Source organism: Bos taurus, chromosome 10 (genome assembly GCF_002263795.3).
Source record: "Bos taurus isolate L1 Dominette 01449 registration number 42190680 breed Hereford chromosome 10, ARS-UCD2.0, whole genome shotgun sequence".
In the NCBI taxonomy this organism is placed as follows: domain Eukaryota; kingdom Metazoa; phylum Chordata; class Mammalia; order Artiodactyla; family Bovidae; genus Bos; species Bos taurus.
Window position 1 is genome coordinate 53,246,008 of NC_037337.1, and position 23,909 is coordinate 53,269,916.

The 23,909-nt window shown below is 35.6% G+C and overlaps 1 protein-coding gene across 8 annotated transcripts in view; it reads right to left on the bottom strand.

The window, feature by feature from the left end:
• TCF12 (transcription factor 12) overlaps positions 1-23,909 on the bottom strand; it is a 393,332-nt gene that overhangs the window by 222,654 nt on the left and 146,769 nt on the right. For 7 of the 8 annotated variants that reach the window (NM_001077885.1, XM_059890304.1, XM_059890303.1 and 4 more), the window contains 1 exon segment: positions 22,340-22,413. In NM_001077885.1, the coding sequence (NP_001071353.1) occupies positions 22,340-22,413 (74 nt within the window). 8 annotated transcript variants of the gene reach the window in all.

The window sequence follows — 23,909 nt, forward strand, 5'->3', positions numbered from 1 at the left end:
ACAGCAAGTAGCAGGATGGGAATTTAAATCCAGGCAGTCTGACTTCAGAAACCACCATGCAATGCTGTCTCTCTAGAAATAACTGTTCCTCTCTAGAATTGTGAATTGAGTAGCTCAATGATAAGCTGAAGCCATGCAAAACAAAGAGAGTATTTATCTGAATAACAATTCATAGGTGATAAAGGAATATAGCCAGGAAAATGGAAAAACAACAACAAAAAAATCCTAATCACCCAATTTGCTTAGTGGTGCTCAAAATAATGGAGGTAGTCATAAAAGCTTTTGAGAACTTTTTAAACATACAGATTGTGATGGGGAAAAAAGCAAACAAAATGGGAAAGGGAAAATCCTTTGGTAAGTGAATATCAAATACAGGCATTCATTCCTCCTGCAGAATATTCCACTTGCCCAAGGTGGTAATAAACTGCAGCAATCTATTGTAATGTTGACTCAATTCCTACAAAGAATGAGAATAGAGACCCCAACAAATCTAGAAGCAAATTTTTATACCATTAGGACCAGTAGTTGAGTGTCCTCCTGTAAAATGGAATTTATGATAATAACTTGGCAATTACAGTTAAGAATTACTATTCATTGTAACAAAATGGGGAGAAAAAATCTAGAGAAAAACTGTGTAACTCCATTCCAGTAAACTAAAGGGGGCATCTGAATGGCCTGGATGCAAGACTGAAAATACTAAAAAAAATTGAATCATTCCCACAGAGATAAAAATCTTTAGGGTGACAGCTTGAAATCCAACTTCAACCTGAGGTTCAACCAGAGAAAAAGTATCAGAGGCAGCATTAAGTCTTATTCAGAGAATCTGTGATTTGTTCTGAAGCAATGAAGCTACCCAGACATAGAAACTGAATATAAAAGTACTAGTTATAAACAAACCCATCACCCCCTTCTTCAGTTGCTAGATCCTCAAAGTCCATGGTGGTTACAGGGCTAGAGGACCACAGGTACCATATTAATATTCCAACAAAGAAAGGGCAAAATAAGAAATGTTTATTTCTACATAATACCAATGGACAATAAGGCCCCCGTTTTCTGACCTATCCAGTTTTTCTTGCAGTATTTTCAGCAGCTGAAATGTCAGGACTTCCTTTGAAAAACAGAAAGGCATCATCATCAGATATAGAGGTAGGTGTAACTATTCTGAATATATTTAATAAAGAAAACCTAACTTTCAGACATGACTTTTTAATGATAAATGGGCTTGTGAAAACTAAGCATGGTCTCTTAACAAAGATTTCAATATTAAATGACTAGCTTAGAGAAAGAACCCAGCAAGTTTTTCTTGGATTCTTAATGATCCCCCAGTTTTAACTTTAAATTTTTTAGTTGACAAAGAATTTAAAATATTTCTGACGAAGCCAACTAACTCTTTCTTAGTTTAAGAAATTTTAAAAATTGTATCTGTCTATGCTGCTGCTGCTGCTAAGTCGCTTCAGTCATGTCCGACTCTGTGCGACCCCATGGACTGCAGGCCACCAGACTCCCGTTCCTGGGATTCTCCAGGCAAGAAGTATCTGTCTATAAATATCCCACAACTGCAGCTTTAGAATCACTATTACAATCACTATATTTTCCATCCATATGTTAACATTTCAAAGATATATTTAAAGAAACTTTTCTAGATTAGCCTTTACTACTATGAAGATCAGAGGAAATTAAATTCTAAATACATTACCCCCACTTCTCATAGCACTTTTATAAAAAGACTCATTACTCATTTCTGCGTATCTGTCAATCTTCTTGCTTTTAAGAATCAGTAAGTAAAGCTATCTACTCCTTCATCAGGTGCCTAACTAGCAAGGCCTCTGAGTAATTCCAATACACTGCTGAGAAATGATCCCTGGGGGAGCACTCATTCATCAGTTCGCAAAACATGAACAAAAGCAAACCAACTTTTTTTTAATAACTAAAAGCAGGATTTTTGAAGCTACTCACATGTCTAGATATCCTAATTTACTCAAATCGTACATATATTTATCTAACCAAATTATGTGAACTCATAAAAAGGAAAGCAGAAACCCTTCTTTCACTCTAAAGAAAAAGCATGTACCCTAGAATGAGTATGAGAAATAGGGGTGAACCTATTGTTCAGTTCATATGAGTTCTGAATGCTTCTAAGTGGAAGCACCTCACTCCATGACCATGATGCTATTGCATAAGGATAGTATTCTTCATGCAATATGGTAATAACACACAAAACAGCAACTTCATCAAGTACAGTATCAAACAAATAGTTATAAGATCTGTTATCAGAGAAAACCTTTGCTCTGATGTGTGTATGTGTATTCTAAACCTGGTAGTTAAACGAAGGGCTTCCCTGGTAGCTCAGCTGGTAAAGAATCCATTTGCAATGCAGGAGACCCTGGTTCGATTCCTGAATTGGTAAGATCCCCTGGAGAAGGGATAGTCTACCCACTCCAGTATCCTCGGGCTTCCCTGATGGCTCAGATGGTAAAGAATCCGCCTGTAATGTGGGAGACCTGGGTTTGATCCCTGGGTTGGGAAATCCCTGAGGACAAGGTAACCCACTCCAGTATTCTTGCCTGGAGAATCCCTATAGACAGAGGAACCTGGAGGGCTGCAGTCCATAGGGGTTGGACATGACACAGTGACTAAGTACGGCACAATTGAATGAAACTGACAAAGAAATTTAAAAGGTATTAATTCATTAGAATACTTATAGCTAATATATCTAATTAAAAGGAAGAATAACAATATAGTTATTTCCTTAAAAGTAAAATTACAGTGTAATTCAGACATTTAGTCTAAACTGATACTGTTTTACTATATTTTCGAGTACCAATTTTTCAGATACTTAAAAAAAAACAAGATTAGTTAAGTACATCATGCAACATTTTCAGATAATGAACAACATCAGAGACTGGCTTTCCTTTGATAATCAATACTAGTTCACAATAAGACCAGTCTTTTTTTTTTAAATATATATATATATATATATATATATATATATATATGCCTCCTAAGAGAGATTGGGAGATGTGCCACTTGGATACTAAGGCTAATAGTGGCAGAAACTGACTTATAATCTTATTGATCAAATCTGCCAATTTCATTCATAGGAATAACTAAATTGATTTTCTCTCTTGTTTGCCTATCTGCTTCAACTTCTTATGTTTTCAGTGTATACTATTAAATTCTACTATAGATACCGCCAGGTGGGTTTATCAACACTTCTGAGAGGGGGATCTTCTTGTCTCTACTCCTCCTGACTTCCTTCTGGCTTTCTTCTTTCCTCTAACCATCTCTCTTTTCTTTTACCTGTCTTCTCATATCATTTTAATCTAGCTATTTACAAAACTAAAGAGGTAAAAATGTGTGAATGAAAGCGTGACAATGCATATATAAGTATTACTGCCAAATAATATCAAGCACTGTGCTAAGTGCTAGGATACAAGGATGAATAAAACAGTCTGCTTTCAAGGAGTTCACCGTTTGGAAAAAGAAAGAGACAGTATATGAAAATATTTTAATATACTTTTGTATGAGGTCTGAGCCTCAGATGTTTCTTTTCACAAGATAGCTTCCAAAGCTTTGATAGTAATATTAGACTCCCTATTAGTTTAAGGGACCAGTAATACTTTGAAAGAAGCCAAAGACAGTCTGCCAACCTTCAAGTTAAACTTTCTGGGTTGAGAATAGTTTAGAAAATGGCAATATACCAGAACAGTTTCAAAGAAGATAAGCAGTGACAGGCAGGCAGAAAAAAATGAAACAGTGAAAATCAGATAATAAAAATATCAATAAGCTTGCCTCCGGTGGCATCGTAAGCATCACAGCTAGCTTTCAATGAGTGACTACTATATGCTAGCGAGGGCTGTCATGCATTCTATCGGCTAATTTAAACTATGTATAGAAACCATATTTTCTTCATATCCTAGATGAGGAAATTTTCCCCTAGAGAATTTAAATAACTTTCCCAAGGTCAGACAGTGGTATAGAATTTATTTAAACTTGGGAATCATGACAGCAGATGACTTACTGTTAGCCACTAATTTTTTTCCCCCATCTCCAGCACTAAGAAACCTGGCAATAGAATACAAACTTAAACAGAGAATAATTTCTATTAGGCCATCCATTTTCAGGGTCTCAGAATCCCTTGGTCAGGACCTCTTGTATAAAAAACATTTTCTCTTAAAAGACAAAGAACCCCAAAACGCTTTTGTTTATGTGGGACATCAGTTAGTTCAGTTGCTCGCTTGGTTGTGTCTGACTCTTTCCACCCCCATAGACTGCCGCCCTCCAGGTTCCTCTGTCCATGGGATTTTCCAGGCAAGAATACTGGATCTGGTTGCTACTTTCTACTTCAGGGGATTTTCCCGACCCAGGGATCAAATCCACGTCTCCTGCACTGCAGGCAGATTCTTCACCACTGAGGCACCAGCGAAGTGGGACATATTCACTGATAATTACCATATGAGAAATTAAACCTAAGGAATTTTAAAAACACAAGAACTGTCAGAGCTGACATCATCATATAACACGTAGCATTTAGAAACTCCACATTAAACTCAGGAAAGAATAATTGAAATGGCAAAGTTTTAATATTATCAAGTAAATAGATTTAAACTTTCAACACTCTAAGGGGGTCCCAGGGACATCAAGAGGTCCCTAAAACACAGGAAGTAAACTACTGGATGCAACTATTTACTATATTTTAAAATAAATCATGAATCCCTCATTACCACTATCTTCTCAGAATCTGGAAACCTTGGTTGAAAATAATTTACTTAAAAGAGAGAGGACTTATTCCAGAGATGAGGAAAGATTCAGGAAAGTCAGGGGGGCAGGCCTAAGATCACACAGTTAGTAGCAGATATCTAACCTTATTATACTAATAGAATATTATTTTTGGTTTCTGATTACAAAGTATCACTAGACAAGTATTTTGGCATAGTTGGTAGTAAGGAAAGCAATTATACAATAGTGAATAGAGTATCAAAATCCAAAGATCTCTTGAATAAGCCAGTATTTTCAGTGTTGTGTAGGAAAAGCTAACAGGGCTGGTTTCACTTCTCCATTTATTTAAATTGTGCTGCTCACAGGGCTCCTATTGATGAACCAAATCCATGGTCCCTATTAGATTAGCCTAATTAAAAAACTACATTTTCACTTACACTTTCACACAACACAGAGTTCAGATTAATGGAGGCCAGATTAACCCTCACACTTGGAATGATACCAAAAAAAAATCTCTAAATAAAATACATTAAGCAATACTTCTGAGACACTGGACATGGGCAGTATAGGACTGTAACACCTGAGACAGAGGAAACAAGATGAATCCTAGTATTACTGGGGAGAGGGAAAGAGCAGGGGACAGGGAGAGGAGGAGGAAAAGGAAGAAAGGAAGAAGGAAAAGAGAGCTCATAACTTAGAACTCTATACATTTTGTAAAAAAATATTAAGAATATTTCAGACACATGGAACAAGAAAAACTTATCAGCACCAGACCTACACGATGAGGAATGTTAAAGGAAGTTCTTCAATCAAAATGAAAATAATACCAGTTTAGAAATATGAATTTATACAAAGAACTAAAGCATAGATTGGGAAACAGTGGAAACAGTCTCAGACTTTATTTTTTGGGGCTCCAAAATCACTGTAGATGGTGATTGCAGCCATGAAATTAAAAGACGCTTACTCCTTGGAAGGAAAGTTATGACCAACCTAGACATCATATTGAAAAAGAGACATTACTTTGCAACAAAGGTCCATCTAGTCAAGGCTACGGTTTTTCCAGTGGTCATGTACGGATGCGAGAGTTGGATTGTGAAGAAAGCTGAGCGCCGAAGAATTGATGCTTTTGAACTGTGGTGTTGGAGAAGACTCTTGAGAGTCCCTTGGACTGCAAGGAGGTCCAACCAGTCCATCCTAAAGGAGATTAGTCCTGGGTGTTCATTGGGACTGATGCTGAGGCTGAAACTCCAATACTTTGGCCACCTCATGTGAAGAGCTGACTCACTGGAAAAGACCCTGATGCTGGGAGGGATTGGGGGCAGGAGGAGAAGGGGACGACAGAGGATGAGATGGCTGGATGGCATCACTGACTCGATGCAGATGAGTTTGGGTGAACTCTGGGAGTTGGTGATGGACAGGGAGGCCTGGTGTGCTGCGATTCATGGGGTCACAAAGAGTAAGACACAACTGAGCGAATGAACTGAACTGAAAGCATGTACTCTGGCTACAATAGAATGAAATTAAATATTAATAATAAAAATACCTGCAGATAATCTCCAAATATTACAAATTTAAACATACACTTCTAAATAACCCAAGGATCAAGGAAGAAATCAATAGGAAAATTGGAACAGAGCAGAGTACAAAACTGAGAAGTTAATGATTAGAACCAATACAGAACTGTTTTATAGATACTATAACTGACATAAGCTGTTTCATTCTGAGCAGAACTGAATCTATGGCCAGCAAAATTCCAAGAACTGGCCTCAAGAGAATGGGATTAACGTTATTGCTCATAATCATCTTTATCTTTGTGAACATCAAAATAATTGTAGCTCACTCTGCCCATATATTTAAGCAGAAAACCAAAATTGTCAGCAAAACAGACACACATTGACACCTTCCACTCTGAGAAAACAGCACCTATGTCAGCATGAAGTTATAGAAAATAGACCTTCACCCTATTCCCATAGAAATGGAATGATGTTCTGACAAGTGGGGATTTGCAAGTGGCTCTTTGCAGGAAACCACCCTCAGCCCCTTTTCTTGTCACTTTAGCAAAGCTGTATAATAACTAACTTTCACCCAGCACTCCCCCATGCTCTACTAATCTAAAGTCCAAGCACACCTTTCAAAGCTTTTAACCGCACAATACCTTGCCTAACTTGTGGGTTCTTTCCATAGATTAAAGAAGTAGAAATGAAGAATAAGGAATTAACAGATGACCAGATCTCTTCCCTAGCTTCCCCTTCAGTAATCTTCTGAACACACCTTGTGAACAAGGTAATATCTAGAGGAAGATCACAAGAAGTAATGAGTCTGTAGGCAGTGTGGGGGATGACGATAACTTTGACCCCCTATCTGAATGATTAGCTGAGATTACTTCCCTCCTCCTTCTTTAAAGTTTCATGGCCAAGCAGAACCTTCAGAGTTGGTTTTCAGGGATGCTGAGTCTACCATCTGTACAGATGGCTGGCATTCTAATTAAAGCCATCTTTCATTTCTTCCATTTTTGAGTATGTAATTTATCTTGTAAATGGAGAATGGTGGGACCCTAGTCTTTTGGTAACAAAATTATAAAGTATTTTTAACTGAATGAAATGAAAATACAAAATGGGAAAAACTGTGGGATACAGGTAACATCATGATCAGAGGAAAATTTATAGTACTAAATGCCTGTTAGAAATCAATGACCACAACTCCCATCTTGGTAAACTAAAAAACAAAAAGCAACCTAAATTCATAGTAGAGGTAGAGCAGAACTCAAACATACTGAAAAGAGAAAAACAATTGAGAAAACCAATGAAACAAAAACAAGTTCTTTGATAAAGTCAGTAAAAGAGATACGCCTCTAGGCATACTGATCAGGAAAAAAAAGAAACAGTTCACCAAAATCAGAAATGAGGTAGGGATTTTAACTACGGATCCTACAAACACTGTGCCAAGAGGACTCTAAGATACCCCCCAATAATCTCTGTCTTCTGGTATTCATACCCTTATATAAGCCATTCTTCTTGAGTGTGACCTGACCTATTGACTTGCTTCTAATCAACAGAATACTGCAAAGTAATAGAATGTCATTTCCATAATTAGGCTTCATAATACTGTGCATTCTATCTTGCTAGCAGACCCCTCCAGCTTGACAGCTTTGATGAAGCAAGCTGTCATGATGGAAAGGCCCAGTTGGAAAGATACTGAAGGCAGCTTCCAGCCAAAATGGAACATTCATCTTCAACAAACCAAAAGGAACTGATGACCAAAAAATAGATAATCTCAGAAGGGGACCCTTCCCCAATCAATCTTTCAGATGAGACCCCAGTTCTGGTGAATACTTTGTTTACAGCCTTATAAAAGACCTTGAGGCAAAGGATCAAGCTAAGCTATACCAATTCGTCACCCACAGAAACCATGAATCCATATATGTGTACTATTTCAAGCCACTAAGATTGCAGTAATTTGATATTATAGCAAGAGATTACCTAATATAAATATATAAAAGTAAAGAAAATTATTAACAACTTTATGCCATTAATTCAATTTAGATGAAATGGACAAATAGATATATTTCTTAAAATACACAAACTAACAAAGCTCACTCAACAAAAAAACTGAACAGCTCTTATCAATTAATGAAGTTAAAATGAAAAACAATCCTCCAAAGAAAACTCCAGGCCCATGTATCTTCACTGGTAAATTCTGAAAAATATTTGAAGAGGAAATAAGAGCAGTATTACATAAATTCTTTCAAGGAATTAAAATGCAAGTAATATTTCTCAACTCATTCTTTGAGGTATTATTGTGATACCAAATTCTGGCAGGCAAGATAAGAAAAAAAACCACTACAGATCAGTATTACTCAAATATAAAAATTCTTATATTTATATTCATTTCAGCAAATTGAATTTAACAATATATAAAAGAACAACAATAATAACCTAGAGCTATTTTTCTCAGGAATGTCAAGTTTTAAAATTAAAAATAGTAATCATAAAATTTTACACATTAATAAAGAAAATTCATATCATCACCTCAATAGATGAAAAAAATTTTTAAATAAAGTCCAACATTCATTTTTGATAAATATTCTCAACAAATTAAGAATAAAAGGAATCTTCCTCAATCTAATAAATCATATGAACAAAACCTATAACTAATATCAAGTTTAATGGGAAAAGACTGATTGTTACCCCAATATTAAGGACAGGGCAAAGAAATAACAATCAATTCAAAAAATGCGAAAAATTCAGGTTGGAAAAGAAAAAGTTAAATTCTCATATTCAAACAGAAAATCCTTCAGGATGTACAAAAAAAGCTACTACAGCCAGTGAGCTTAGCCATGTGCAGGACACAAGGTCAATATGCCAAACCTATTATAGTTTTATATAAGATATGAACAACTAGAAATTGAAACTTATAACATCAAAATATTTATTTAGTAATTAACTAAATGAAAAATGTGCAATATGTGTTCATTGAAAACTATAAACATTACTGAAAGAAATTAGAGTAAGAGAGTTATACCAATAGTCACTGATCAGAAGATTCCACATTGTTAAACTATCAATTCCCCTTAAACTGATGTGAGTCCTTGCAATCCTACCAAAAATCCCAGAAGATTTTTGTAGAAACTGATATGCTGATTTCAAACTTTTCATTGTCTATGCAATGTATCTAAAATAGGAAAAACAACTTTGAAACAGAATAAGACTGCATGACTTATACTACTTGATATTAATCTGTATTTTAAAGGTACAGTAATCAAGATAATATAGTATTGATTCAAAGGTTAAAAAAAAATCAATGGAACAGTGTCTGGAAATTGATCCTCCCGTACATGGTTAATTGATTTTCAACAGAGATAACAGGTGAATTCAATGGGGGAAAAGGACAATCTTTTCATTGAACACTACCAACAAAAATAAGTATATATGTTGTCAAATTTACTATTTATTGAGACTGGTACTATCAAACAATTCATAGGTAATAGGATTTGACAGTAGGAAAAAAAAAAAAGAGAGAAGTACTATATTCTATCCCTTTCTTAAAGATTTATATTTATAATAAATTCTGAGACACTTAATACCAACAAGGACATCTGTCTAATTTTATTTTAACTCAATAATATATAAATATATTGGATCATGGAGCTCTGTATTTACATACTGTTTATTAATAACCTAAGCCGAGTTTGAGAAACTCTGATCTTGTTAAAAAATTTCTGTTTTACATGTTAGGAATTAAGTCCAGAATAAGTAACTCATTTGACCAAGCTTACTCATCAAATGGGAGAAGTCTCTAGACTGAAGATCTCTATTCTTGTATTACAAACCATCTTTGTCACTTGATATGTTTTGGAGGTTTTATAACCAAGTATTGCTTCTATTTTTGTGCTTCTACTCTCCCTGGGCCTTCATGATATAACTTCTATCATTCTCTGCTTTCATGTGAGAGTGAACGCTCCTTTTACCCAAGAAACATGGACTGAGCATTTTTGTTTTCCAACTAATGCCAGTGAAATCTCAGTAAATCTTTCATAAATGAAAAAAAGTGGAAGAAAAAATGTGAACAGCCCACAAACTAAAATTTGGACACCCAAGAGAAGACTACAAAATTCCAAACTGGGAAGAAAGACACTGAGGAAAAGTGTTATCTACAAGAGCAAGGTAGGGTTGTTAGGGGGAAAAAAATTCAAGAAAATTTTTACAGAGTAAGGACTCAGAAAAATAAACAATGAAATTTCATAGTGTCACCAATGTGGAGAAGACATTTGGTTCAGGACAGCTGATGCTCCACTGGTTAATCACTAAATAATTTCCTAAACTAAACACCAAGAATATGAACTGCTCCATGCAAAATGCTACAGATTGCTTATGACATAAAACCACATGAAATAATTACTTCACTTGACAGCAAAAAGGATTAAGTGTCTATTCAATATGTCACAGGATAATAGTCCAAGCTTGTTATTCTCAAAATAAAAATGTTAGAGTGTACAACAAAAATATATCACAGGAGGAACTGATATTACCTGATCATGCTAAACCTTTGACTTTTCTGGATTCCAAAGACAAATGGGCCTTAGGTAGCATTACTACGAACAAAGCTAGTAGAGATGATGGAATTCCAGCTGAACTATTTCAAGTCTTAAAAGATGATGCTGTTAAAGTGCTGCACTCAATATGCCAGCAAATTTGGAAAACTCAGCAGATGGCCATACGGATGGAAAAGGTCAGTTTTAATCCCAATCTCAAAGAAAGGCAATGCCAAAGAATGCTCAAACAACTGCACAATTACACTCATCTCACACACTAGCAAAGTAATGCTCAAAATTCTCCAAGCGAAGTTTCAACAGAACATGAACCAAAAACTTCCAGACGTTCAAACTGGATTTAGAAAAGGCAGAGGAACCAGAGATCAAATTGCCAACATCTGTTGAATCATCAAAAAAGCAAGACAGTTCCAGAAAAACATCTACTTCTGCTTTATTGACTACACCAAAGCCTTTGACTGTGTAGATCACAACAAACTCTGGAAAATTCTTAGAGATGGGAATACCAGACCACCTTATCCTGCTTTCTGAGAAATCTGTGTATAGTTTGAACTGGACATGGAACAACAGACTGGTTCCAAATCGGGAAAGGAGTACGTCAAGGCTGTATATTGTCACCCTGCTTATTTAACTTATATTCAGAGAACATCATGTGAAATGCCAGACTGGATGAAGCACAAGCTGGAATCAAGACTGCTGGGAGAAATATCAATAACCTCAGATATGCAGATGACAACACCCTTATGGCAGAAAGCGAAGAGGAACTGAAGAGCCTGTTGATGAAAGTCAAAGAGGAGAGGGAAAAAGCTGGCTTAAAACTGAACATTAAAAAAACCAAGATCATGGCATCCGGTCCCATCACTTCATGGCAAATAGATGGGGAAACAATGGAAACAGTGACAGACTTTATTTTCTTGGGCTTCAAAATCTCTGCAGATGGTGACTGCAGCCATGAAATTAAAAAACACTTGCTCTTGGAAGAAAAGCTATGACCAACCTAGACAGTATATTAAAAACCAGAGACATTACTCTGCCGACAAAAGTCCATCTACTCAAAGCTATGGTTTTTCTAGTAGCCATGCATGGATGTGAGAGTTGGACTATAAAGAAAGCTGAGCACCGAAGAATTGATGCTTTTGAACTATAGTGTTGGAGAAGACTCTCGAGAGTCCACTGGACTGCAAGGAGAGCCAACCAGTCAATCCTAAAGGAAATCAGTCTGAATATTCATTGGAAGGACTGATGCTGAAGCTGAAGCTCCAGTACTTTGGCCACCTGACATGAAGAGCCAACTTATTTGAGAAGACCCTGATTCTGGGAAAGATTGAAGGCAGGAAGAAAAGGGGCCAACAGAGGATGAGATGGTTGGATGGTATCACCGACTCAATGGACATGAGTTTGAGCAAGCTCCCGGAGTTGGTGATGGACAGGGAAGCCTGGCGTGCTGCAGTTATGGGGTCATGAAGAGTCGGACGTAACTGAACTGAAGCCTGTGACATACATAAGCTCACTGAAGTCTTATCACTATCTTGTGAAGTAGATACCTTTCAAACAGATTTGAGGAATTATCTGAAGCCTCTTCTGTTAGAATTCTGTCTTTAAGAATATAGACTAATAAGAATCTATGTTCATAAGAATCTGGGTTGCCCAATTTTATTTCTCCTAATAATCTCCAAATCCCAAGATCTGTTTATCTGCTATGAACTTCTCCAATAGTTTCAACTTTTTAAACATAATTACCTTCATGTGACTTACAGGACCTCTTGGTGGGCATTTAAAAACTGCAACAGGTCCAGCATTTTGTTCAGGACATACTCCAGGAATTCACAACAGCTGTCTCTCTAAGGAGTACTTAAGACTTACAAAATTCTGGGGGTTACCTTCTATGAGACTGAATGTAAAAAGAGGAACACTTATAGACTTTTTAATAAATTACAGATATGTGCTGAATATGTTATTCTTTTAATTCTCACACACTTCTTATTCTACAAATCTCACTTCAGATGAGAAATCTGAGGCTCAGAAATTAAGTTATCTTATCTTTTCCAAGGTCAAATACAGTGGTGATACCAGGAAACAAACTTATCTGACTTATTCCATAGCTTATATTTTTTATGTCTAAAATGTGAGTAAGATTCAATAAATAATGATAGTAACCATCATCTTATAGCATCTACTCAGTGTCCAACTCCTAGATAAATAGTAATAACAACTATTTTGCGGTCTCCCTGGTGGTTCAGATAGTAAAGAATCTGCCTGCAATGCAGGAGACTCAGGTTTGATCCCTGGGTCAGGAAGATCCCCTGTTGAAGGGAATGGCTACCCACTCCAGTATTCTTGCCTGGAGAATTCCGTGGACAGAGGAACCTTGCAGGCCATACAATCCATGGTTCGCAAAGAGTTGGACATGTCTGAGTGGCTTTCACTTTTCACTTTGGGGTCTCTTTTAAACTATAGCCAGTGTGATATGGTCCAAAGGGACAGTAATTTAAAATCATACTGCCTGGTTACTAGTCTTGGGTGCTTAATATTTGGTTAGCTATCTACCTTCTCTGACCCCCCGTTTCTTCACTTCTAAAATGATGACTTTTCCAATGGTTTCTTGATGAGCTGGTATGAAGCTTACAAAAGGTAATATGTGAAAGGTTTTAAACCATACAGTGGCAAATGGTATTGTAAATATTGTTATTAATTAAAACAGGCTAAGCACACCTAAAGATGTATCCTGCCAGAATCTACCCTCCATTATTTTTTCATGAATAAGAAACATCTAAATTTACAGAAAATAAGTAAAAATCTGTCTAAAAAATTACAAAAAGGGACAAAGAAGAGATTCAAAGATTAACTTGCTTTGACTCCCATTTGTTAACTTTAAAGATAACACTGGGATAAAAAAAGAGAGAGAATTGTAAAGATCAATCCTGATAAAGATGTTATTTCATAGACAAACAAAATTAAATGAAACTCACAATGAGGTGAAAAACTGACCTGCTAGCCCACAAGATCTATGGTAGAACATCTCAACAGACACTGTTCCTGGAAGAATAGCTAAACTGAAAAAACAGAAGGTCTGACTAGCTTAAAAATGGAAAAGTAGACAATCTGATAGCTATGTAATTTCTTTCACTTTAAATATCCACTAGCAAGAAATTTAAAGGAGTGTGTCTCATCTCAATTCAATTTTTTTCCTTAACCAAAAACATTAAGATTATAATTTACAGGGAGGTATTGTTTTGAATAAGACCACAAGTAACAAACAAAACTTTCTCTCATGGGTTTATCTGAACCTAACTTTAAGACACACCTTTTTCTCACCCATAGTTTTCTTCATGTTCAGAACATTCAGAAGGAGCAGTTACATAACAAAACAAATTAATGGGAACATAGAGGCAATATATAGAAAACACTTACTTTAATTCTCTGTCCCTCCTGTCTTGCTTTGCTATTTAACTGCTTCATCTCGTGTTTTGTACCTGAGATCAAGAGGCATAAAATACTATTTCAAAATTTGTGTGTCCTTTCTAATTATTGCATTTGATCTCATAGTAGCTATAAAACCTATATCATTTTCCCGTTCAAAAATAAAAACAATTGCAAACAGAAAACAATCTAGAAAAAATATGTGTTCTAAGGGAGAAAACTTCATTACCCATCAATACTGACAAATGGGGGACAATGAGAAAAAAGTATTTTTTTATTTACACAACTAGGTTTTCCCATTTATAAGGGAAGCTATTTATCAAAATCAAACAATCTAGTAGTGGTATAACACAACCACAGCTAACTTGTCAAAACCTAAATAAAACACATGGAGTTTAATTCAGGAGTCATCGTTCTCTGGGGGGGAGTGAGTCTACATGATTTTGTATCTTTCTCAGTCACTAACTGTGCCAGTTTCCTTTTCCTTTGTGACATCTCTTCTCTTTCAATTATTTTGTGATCTTAATCCTATTATCTCGACATAAGTCTTATTTCATTACAAGTGAGCCTGTGTAGTAACATCGAATCAGATCATCCAATCTCTTGTCACTTTTTCACTCTGAATCCATCCTTCATACCCAATGTATTGATCTTCATAAAACCCTTTCTGCCATTTCCCATGTCAAAGTCTATATTTAATTGGCTCTCTATTCCCCAAAGGATAGACTTTATTTCTTCTACAGAAAGGTTATCTGCCTTATCATACTAATCACCTACAAAGCAAGGGGTTATTTGGTATTTATTGCATTTGTGATTTTGGTGCCTCTGTAACTTGTGGTGTCATCATTCTATATTTCCAAAAAGTTGTCTTCCTTTCCACCTTATTTGCACAAGTACTGTTTCTCCTACAGTATTCTATTCAAACATTTCCTATTCTAATAAGTCTTTCCTGACCACCCAAAGTAATTTCTCCCTCTCCTGTATCTCATGGTAATCAATGAAATTACCTTGGTAATTAGTTATTCATTGCCTAATTAAAGCTTCTCACTGTGGCCTTAAAGAGTTAAAGTTCTACAGTTTACTTAAAATAAATATTACTTGTATAACTAATCATATTTCCTGAACTCTAAGATACACATCCATTCACTTAGGACATTAAAAAAAAGCAGTGCATCCACTAATCTCAGCATGGTAAAACTAGGGAACCAAAGTAAATGCAAATTCCAAAAAAGCAGGCAGACAACACTGTCATCCTTATTTACAAGCGTAACTCTCATGCCACTGTGCTCTAGTGGGAGAAGAAAACATGTTCTCTCTACTCCTAGATATTCCCAAGGCCTCTACTGTCAAATGTAAATTAACTACACACCAAGTGCTCTCAAAACTTCACCCAGTATAACCCTTTCTGGGGTCAGAATTACCTCTATTTTTTGGTCTGTTTTTTTTTTTTTTTTTTGGACAGACAGCATATGAGGGGCCTCTAACTTGCTACCCATCGAACTTTAGAGTGGCTCTTAGTCAAGCTATTCCATATATATGAAGAAACAGAGATTGAATACCTGCTAACAATGGAGAGAGCACTAAGGAAAATTAAGATCCCTTTAGCCACATCTAGCACAGTTCAGAAGTCGTTAGAGAAGTAACATTAAACGAATACAGATAACCTTATGGACTCACTTTAGTGTCCATAGAATCTGAAAGCTCTGTGTTTATTCTAGTTGAATTTTTAGTTATTTTTGCTTCCCTTAACCCAAGTACCCAATCGATGGATTTGTGTATGATGCTCAGAAATCTAGAACAACCTCTGAATCTTTGTACCCTAATATTTTCATTTTCTATTAATACCTGATCTGGTCAGTCAAGCTGCCATCCATGTATTTTCCTAACAAGTGATCTGAGAAATGACCACTGATGGTGCTTTTTAAATAAACTGAACCCTCATATCCCTTCACAGCAACAGGTAGCACAAGCCACAATATGTATTACAATGAAAGACCTCAAAACATACCAACTATTTATCCTTCAACAGAAAGTTCCTGACATTATTTTGCGCTGAGTCATATACAGCAGCTTAGCTAAACTAAGTATTTTAAAGCCAACTCATCACCACATAACTGGTTTTCCCCTTCTCCACTAATAGGTCTAAGTCCGGAACTGCAGTAAGGTAGTTATTATTAGTATCCACCCCACCCCATCCCCCCTACCAATGAAAAAAAGAAAAACTGGTTCGAGGCAAAGAGAAGTAACATGATTAGAGTCATATAGCTAACAAACAGGAGTGCCAGAAACAGAGCACAGACATCAAGCTCTTAAATTCTACACTATTCTGTCTTACAAAACACTATACTTGCTAGGCAATTCTTTTTTTTAAAGCAAATCATGTCCAATGTCTTCTTTAGAGATATCACTTGCAGATGCTCTTCTTTTTTCACCTTTGCCCTCTCTCTTCTCCCATTCTTTTATTATACGGCCGAAAATTTTAGAAAATTCTTTGAGCTGGGAATACTAAGGGGGTCAAAAACACTAGCATAGAATTTAGAATATGTGAGTTCTAGGCCAGGATCTATCATTAACTAGGCAATGTTTCTAGCCAAATCTCGTGTGTATTTTGTATCAGCAGCACACATCTCAACCTAGCCAAATCTCAAATTCTGTTAGTTTCCTCATTTAGGAAATAAAAAGACTGGATATAGATAACGAACACACTTTCCAGTTTTGAAAATTCTATATTGATATTGCAAAATGGGGAGGGAAAAAAAGAGCAACACACACAACTATTTCATTCTGCAAACCACATTATAAAGAGAAAGTAACACCATGGTAGAAATTTAGCAATTAGAAAAAAATAAGCACACAAACTCTACTCAGTTGAATGGTGTTTCTTTTCCAAAACAACCACCATGATGGATTATATGTAATTTGAAAATACTCATGATTAAACAGCCAGCTCTTGGTCATTGATGGTACCTATAAATATAACTTCTATTAGTAGTGACCTATCAGTGAACTCATACCTTTTAAATTGAGGAATGCAAACTCTATATCTTAGGAAAGAGTATCAGCAAAAGACTTCTTTTTCTTATGAGCCCTCTCATAACCCCTAGACAGGATATAAACTCCAATGGTACAATAGCATTCTGAGCTCAGTCTAGGTTGGGTAGCAGAGCTTAAGATGGCAGGAAAACCAAGATGACATGGTCCTTTGGAATTTCCATAAATTAAAATGATCAAACATTTTGAAACAGAATTTGTACATGAGGAAATATAAGCACAAAAACACATAATGAAATATTAGATACCTTGAGAAAATAATAATGCTGATAATAATAGTAGCTTTCATTTATTCTATCAATAAATGAAGTACTTCATAGCTATTATTGCATTCCATCTCTTCCAAAATCCTACAAAGTATGTGTAAGATTACCATAATTACAGACATTAAAGACCTGAACCACAAAGAGGTTATGTAATTTGCCCAGAGTCATGGAGTACAACTCTTTAGAGGCTGTGATCTTAAATAAAATACTTCACTAAGTAGTGTCATCAATTAGAGCAATAATTAATAAGCACAGAAGAAAAGTCTATTACCATTAATTAATACAACCCTGTACTTCAAGCTTAGATCAATTTTGGTTCTTCCCCCTCCAAGGGGGAAGATCTTCAAACACAATCATTAGTATATCTAATGATTCTTCTTTAATCTGATTATGTTCAGGAAACATAGAGAGCATTCATTATGTATAAAGTATTAGAAAGACAAACTTTTCTATCAAAGCTTGACAGAAGATTTCTGCTTTCTCAAGAAAGAAATTGAAAGGGAAAGGAAATCAATTTTAAATCCTTTACAAATCTAAAGGAAGTAAAAGTAATTAGGCATGACTGAATCAGAAAACAATTCTTATTGTCAAATCAGAAAACAATTCATTACACTTACAATACAGCATATCTGCAAATGTATTCATTCATTTAAATGTTTGTTACAAATAGATCTAGTTGATAAATTTTGATATATATAATTAAGAGTCAACACTTATAGAACACTCACTATGTACCAGACACTGATCTAAGCACTCTACTGATCTAAGCACCTCTTGTTGTATGTGTATCTCTTTTAATTCTCACAACAATTACCTTATAGAGTAATTATTATTATTCCCCTTTCACAGATGAGTAAACTGAGGTACAGTGAATTTAAGTAACTGGCCCAGAATCACACATTCAGTAAGTGGCAGAGCTGGGACTCATACCCAGGCAGTCTGGCTCCTGAGTATGTGCTCTTAATCATTGCCTTCAAAGAAGAGGGGAAAAATCTGAAACTAGAATAAATCATTAACACTGTAGAAAGTAAGAAAAATCATAATATTCTCTGGCCTTTATACCTGGTTAGAAATATCAAATATAGAAAACATTCATTTGCAGGAAAGGATAAAAAATAAGGGAGGGAACGGACAAACTCATTCATTATACCTCTGCCCATGAACTGAGATTAATCACTCCTTTCAGTCTCTGGTGCTTTAAATTCAATCACACCTTCACAAATTTTTGAAACTAGAAGTGCTATTCAATCATCTTCATGCTTTTATCTGTTCACGTGCATGTTTTTGTTCTGCACAGGTGGGGAGTAGGTCAACAGTGTAGAAACCAGAACTCTAATAAAGACAGAGGAGGCTGAGAGAGATACCACAAATATTGTGTTACTTCCCTTCAAATGTCTCAAACATGTTCTGTCCCATCTTCACATTTCCTAAGAAATGTCTACCATTTCCTCCATAACCATTATTAGGCATGGTGTTTATTTCTGTGTCTGCTTAACAAAAACTCTGCAGTGAATGATGTGCAGTGGGTAGTTTTGATAACCAGAAACTCAACCAATCACTTGTACCCTATGAGGCTACTTTTCTGGTGGATTTGGCAAAAAACAGGGCAGACACACCAGAAAGAGCTTTACTGCAGTGACCTTTCTTACTTCTGAAAGAACAGGCATAAGGCTAACACAGGATAAGAAGCTTGTGGCCTCTTAACCATACAATGCCAGTGGAACTCATGCATCAAGTTTACTGGAGCAGAATGGTATCTTCATTAGAATTAAAGTCAAGACCTATTAGGCAAAAAGTATAAACAGCAAAAATTCTCCTTAGGAAAGTTGTTAAATAAATATTGAGCTCAACCTTCATGAAATTTTGCATAGCCAATCTTGTAGCCTAAAATGCATAGTGCTGCTAAGTTACTTCAGTCGTATCCGACTCTGTGCGATCCTATAGACGGCAGCCCACCAGGCTCCCCCGTCCCTGGGGTTCTCCAGGCAAGAATACTAGAGTGGGTTGCCATTTCCTTCTCCATAGTAATACAGTATTAATAGCTTTCAGGTGCCAAATGCTGTTTTACAGTACTGCAAAAAATTGTTTCTTCCTTATAGTTTTCATAGTGGGAGAGGGAGGAAAACAGCAACTCAGACAGTTGAATCCATCTAAATTAAAAGCATATGCTTCACAACTCCACCAAACTACTCATTCTGCCATTTTTACAAACCTTTTTATCACAATTTATCACAAAAAGTAAAATTAAAATTTTTTTCCATCAGTAATGTAAAATCAAATTGTTTATTTAAACGATGCAACTTTTTATGAAGGAAATGTGTTACTTATACAATTTGGTAAAGTCTAAAAAATCTCATTTATATAATTTCTACAAAGGTACCTAATATTTCACAAAAGTTTAAACTGACTTGCTAATTTTACTTACAATGTGTCAAAACTAGCTTTTAGCCAAAGTCATTATGTATTTCTAAATTTTAAAAAGTCAACCTATTGATTCATTTCGATATTTGGCAAAACTAATACAATATTGTAAAGTTTAAAAATAAAATAAAATTTAAAAAAAAATAGAAAAGTAAAAACTCAACCTATTAAAATATTCTGAAGAATTAAGTATTTTGTTCAACTGAAATTTCTATTAACAAACTTATATTCATCTATACTTATGATTAATAAAAACATGGTCAAGATGGTGGAAAACATTTAATAGTAAAACTCAAAAAGTTGAAAATACTCTTAAAAAGGAGTGTTGAAGGCAGTTGCAAAGATAACCATAAATGTCACTCTCCTTGGTGAGAAGAGTTCAGGAGATAGATAAATGTTTTGAAATTATAAATAAAATTCAACATCTTGACTAACTCAGAATCATGACTAGGATAAATAGAAGAAAGTTACTGGAAGAGTAGATTTTACCAGGAACAAAAAGAAAGAAGGGTAGTAAATCCCTGCTTTATCTGATCACTCAGCAGATCAGTAGGGAAAAAAAAATGTGTGTGTAATATGTGTGTATGTGTGGTTCTACAGGGTATCTTGAGATTAATGTGGATTTTTATAATAGAAAACTACTATAAAAATCAATGTAACTTTTCACTGTACATAACATACATTGGAAAAAAATTAAGAGTAAAAAACAGCATTTCAATTTGACCTACAGATCAAACAGCAAAAAGAAAAGCAAGATTTGCTTTGAAGTACATCTCTAAAGGAAAACTTAATTTCAGGAGGATAAAATACATAAATGTTTGGATATATTATTAAGGTCTCTTCTCTTAGAATTCTATTTGTACTCTGGTGACCCACTCCAGTACTCTTGCCTGGAAAATCCCATGGGCAGAGGAGCCTGGAAGGCTGCAGTCCATGGGGTCACTAAGAGTCGGACACGACTGAATGACTTCACTTTCACTTTTCACTTTCATGCATTGGAGAAGGAAATGGCAACCCACTCCAGTGTTCCTGCCTGGAGAATCCCAGGGACGGGAGCCTGGTGGGCTGCCATCTATGGGGTCGCACAGAGTCGGACATGACTGACATGACTTAGCAGCAGCAGCAGAAAGCTTGAAAGTGAAGTAAGGTACAAAGGCACCATTTAATGCATATTAAGAAATAACATGTTATCACACAGCAACTCAAGGCTTAGAAAGAAAATAATCCAATATTAATTAACAAGTAGTACTGTGTCCTCCCATATATAAAATTCCTACTTCAAAATCAAAATAGGGAACTTATATTTCAAATTCACAGTATTACTCAAAAAATAAAAAAAACTTTTAGAGGTGGAAGGAAATTGGGACATCAGCCAGTTTATCCATGTCTAAGATTAAACAGCAAGTTCAAAGCAGAGTCAGTAGTAGATCCTATGATACCCAGAACAGTGCTGTTTACACCACAACCCAGCTTTCGAAGCACTGATTCCAGAAAAGGAAACACTAAAACCCATGTTCAATAGTCTCTCTCTCTCTGTCTAGTTATTTGGATTCCACTTGGGATATTCCAGTTCTTCTACAAAGTATTTAAGATAAATTAAACATTTACAGCCAAATAAAACAGTAAAACCACATACTTTAATAAGTATTTTCATTTAGCATTTTTCAATGCAAAACAGTATAACCCATATGGAGTCTATGAATTCCAATCACATTATTCAGGTTATTTTCCATTTATATCAATCTACTTCTGGAGTTAAGTACCCATAAATTTTGTGCTTGTCTATTTTTTCTAGGTTAATTCTGAGGGAAATGAACAGTTCATCATTTTTCAAAGTATGACTCTTCAGAAAAGGTATCTCTTAACCTCAGCAATTTACTACGGAATCTGGGAGCATAGCACTTAATTTTACTGTCAACTCTTTGGTCTACTTTTCAATCTCTCAGTCTCATCTTTTGAAGTTCTGGGGGATTTTTTTTGGGGTTTATCTTAATTGTTGGAAAAGGCTCTAACCTTTTACCCTTTCATTGTGTAGAATGTTAATTTGGTCTAAAATTGGTACTTTGAGAGCTCTCAAAGCAAATAAATACAAGAAGAAAAATGATAATGTTTGGAGACTACTTAGTGAGGCATTCCAAGCTCTTCCAACTTTAGTAAAAGTATTATAAGTAGTTAAGGTATAGAATAACACCAAAAATAATTCTTTCTTTGTAGGAGACAAAATAAACTCCCAAGTGTGACAGTTAATGGAAAGAAGTAAAGCTACTGTGAAGGTACTGGGTATTTTAATATACTCCCATAAAATAAGATAATCTTCACTTTTCTTAAGATATAGAATTCATATATGAAAGAACTTACTTATTCTGCCAAATTATCTTTATAGTTTCAATCAAGGGTTAATGAGCAAACTTACTCTAGATGAGTCGTAAGAAGGACTTGGTTGACCACTTGTTCCCCAAGATGTCGTACCTCCTCTTTCATCCATACCTAAGGAGAGAACAAAGTACACAACATAAATCCAAGAGGATACTATGATGGGTTTTGTTTGGTACAGCAGAGACTACAATTCAGTGAGTGGTATCTGCATTTGATTGGAACTGTCTGTGTATCAATCTCTGTCTCAGAAATCTGCAGAAATAAGTCATTTAGGAGTATCTTTATCACTGCTGTATTCAATGCTCTAGAGCTTCCCTGGTGGATCAAATGGTAAAGAATCCGCCTGCAATGCAAGAGACCCAAGTTCAATCCCTGGGTTGGGAAGATCTCCTGGAGATAGGAATGGCAATTCACTTCAGTGTTCTTGCCTGGAGAATCCCATGGACAGAGGAGCCTAGAGGGCTATACTGTCCATGAGGTAGCAGAGTTGGACACGACTGAGTGACTAAGCACGCACGCACATACACACTCACACATACAGCTCTATATACACTGCAGAATTTTAGATCCAATGTAGGTCTTTGGACACTTTCAAACAAAGGATAATCTAGGTCTCTCCACCTGTGTCTGCACCCATTCTAAGAGTAGATGAAATCTCACTTTCAAAGTTTAGTACTGCCTCCATGAAAATATGAAGTCAATAAAGGTTAGAAAATGAACCAAGTTAAACAATTGTTCAAGTCAATAAACTGGTTTCTACCAAAGCACTGAGTAGAAGATATCAAACTGAATCAAGCTATATCAAACCATATCATATCAACATTAATGATATTAAAATGATGTGACAACTTATCCTAACAAAATCTCCCCGAAAGTCTGATCCTAAATGAGTAGATCCATTCTCAGGGAAAGTGCAAAGGAAAACTCAATGTGAGAAGGATAAGTTACCATGAACAACCGAACAATTCACTGTTTTCCTTAATAGAACTTCTGAAGTTTTGGTGCCATTATTTTCATCTTCCAACCAACCTCCAGAAAAAGCTGAAAGAGTTGGAGATCTCTCAATCTAGCCATTTATCCCTTGTCTGTTTTGAGAACAGTCTTTCTTATCCTTGACACTTTCCCAATCCTTTCTGACCTTCTTTCTATGGTGAAATACAAATGCTTGGCTTTTTTTTGCTTCATTCTTGCATGAGAAACTCTAGATGTTACAAAGACAGCTTTTTATTAAGTTCAGAACCTCTTTTTCTTAAAAAAAAAAAAAAAAAAACAAAAATCCTTGATGTCTTCTGTGATTTAGGTGAGAAGTGGTCTGAAGTAAGTTAAATACTACAAATTCTCCCGTAACTAGCCACAAGCCCCAAGGCTCTCTCATACGGACAAAACTGTCATTTAAGTACTAGGTGACAACAGGAAGGAAAGGAAGTCAGTACCCAAAGTGGAATACACTAATTACTAATTCATGTAATAGGACCCTACTTTATTGTTTTTATGATTCTGTACTTCCTACATCAAAAGCAGTATAGAGAAAAGATGGGTACTACTACAAATAGCACATCAGACACAATTTCAAATGAAAAAGAAGCTTTGAAAACATACAGACTACA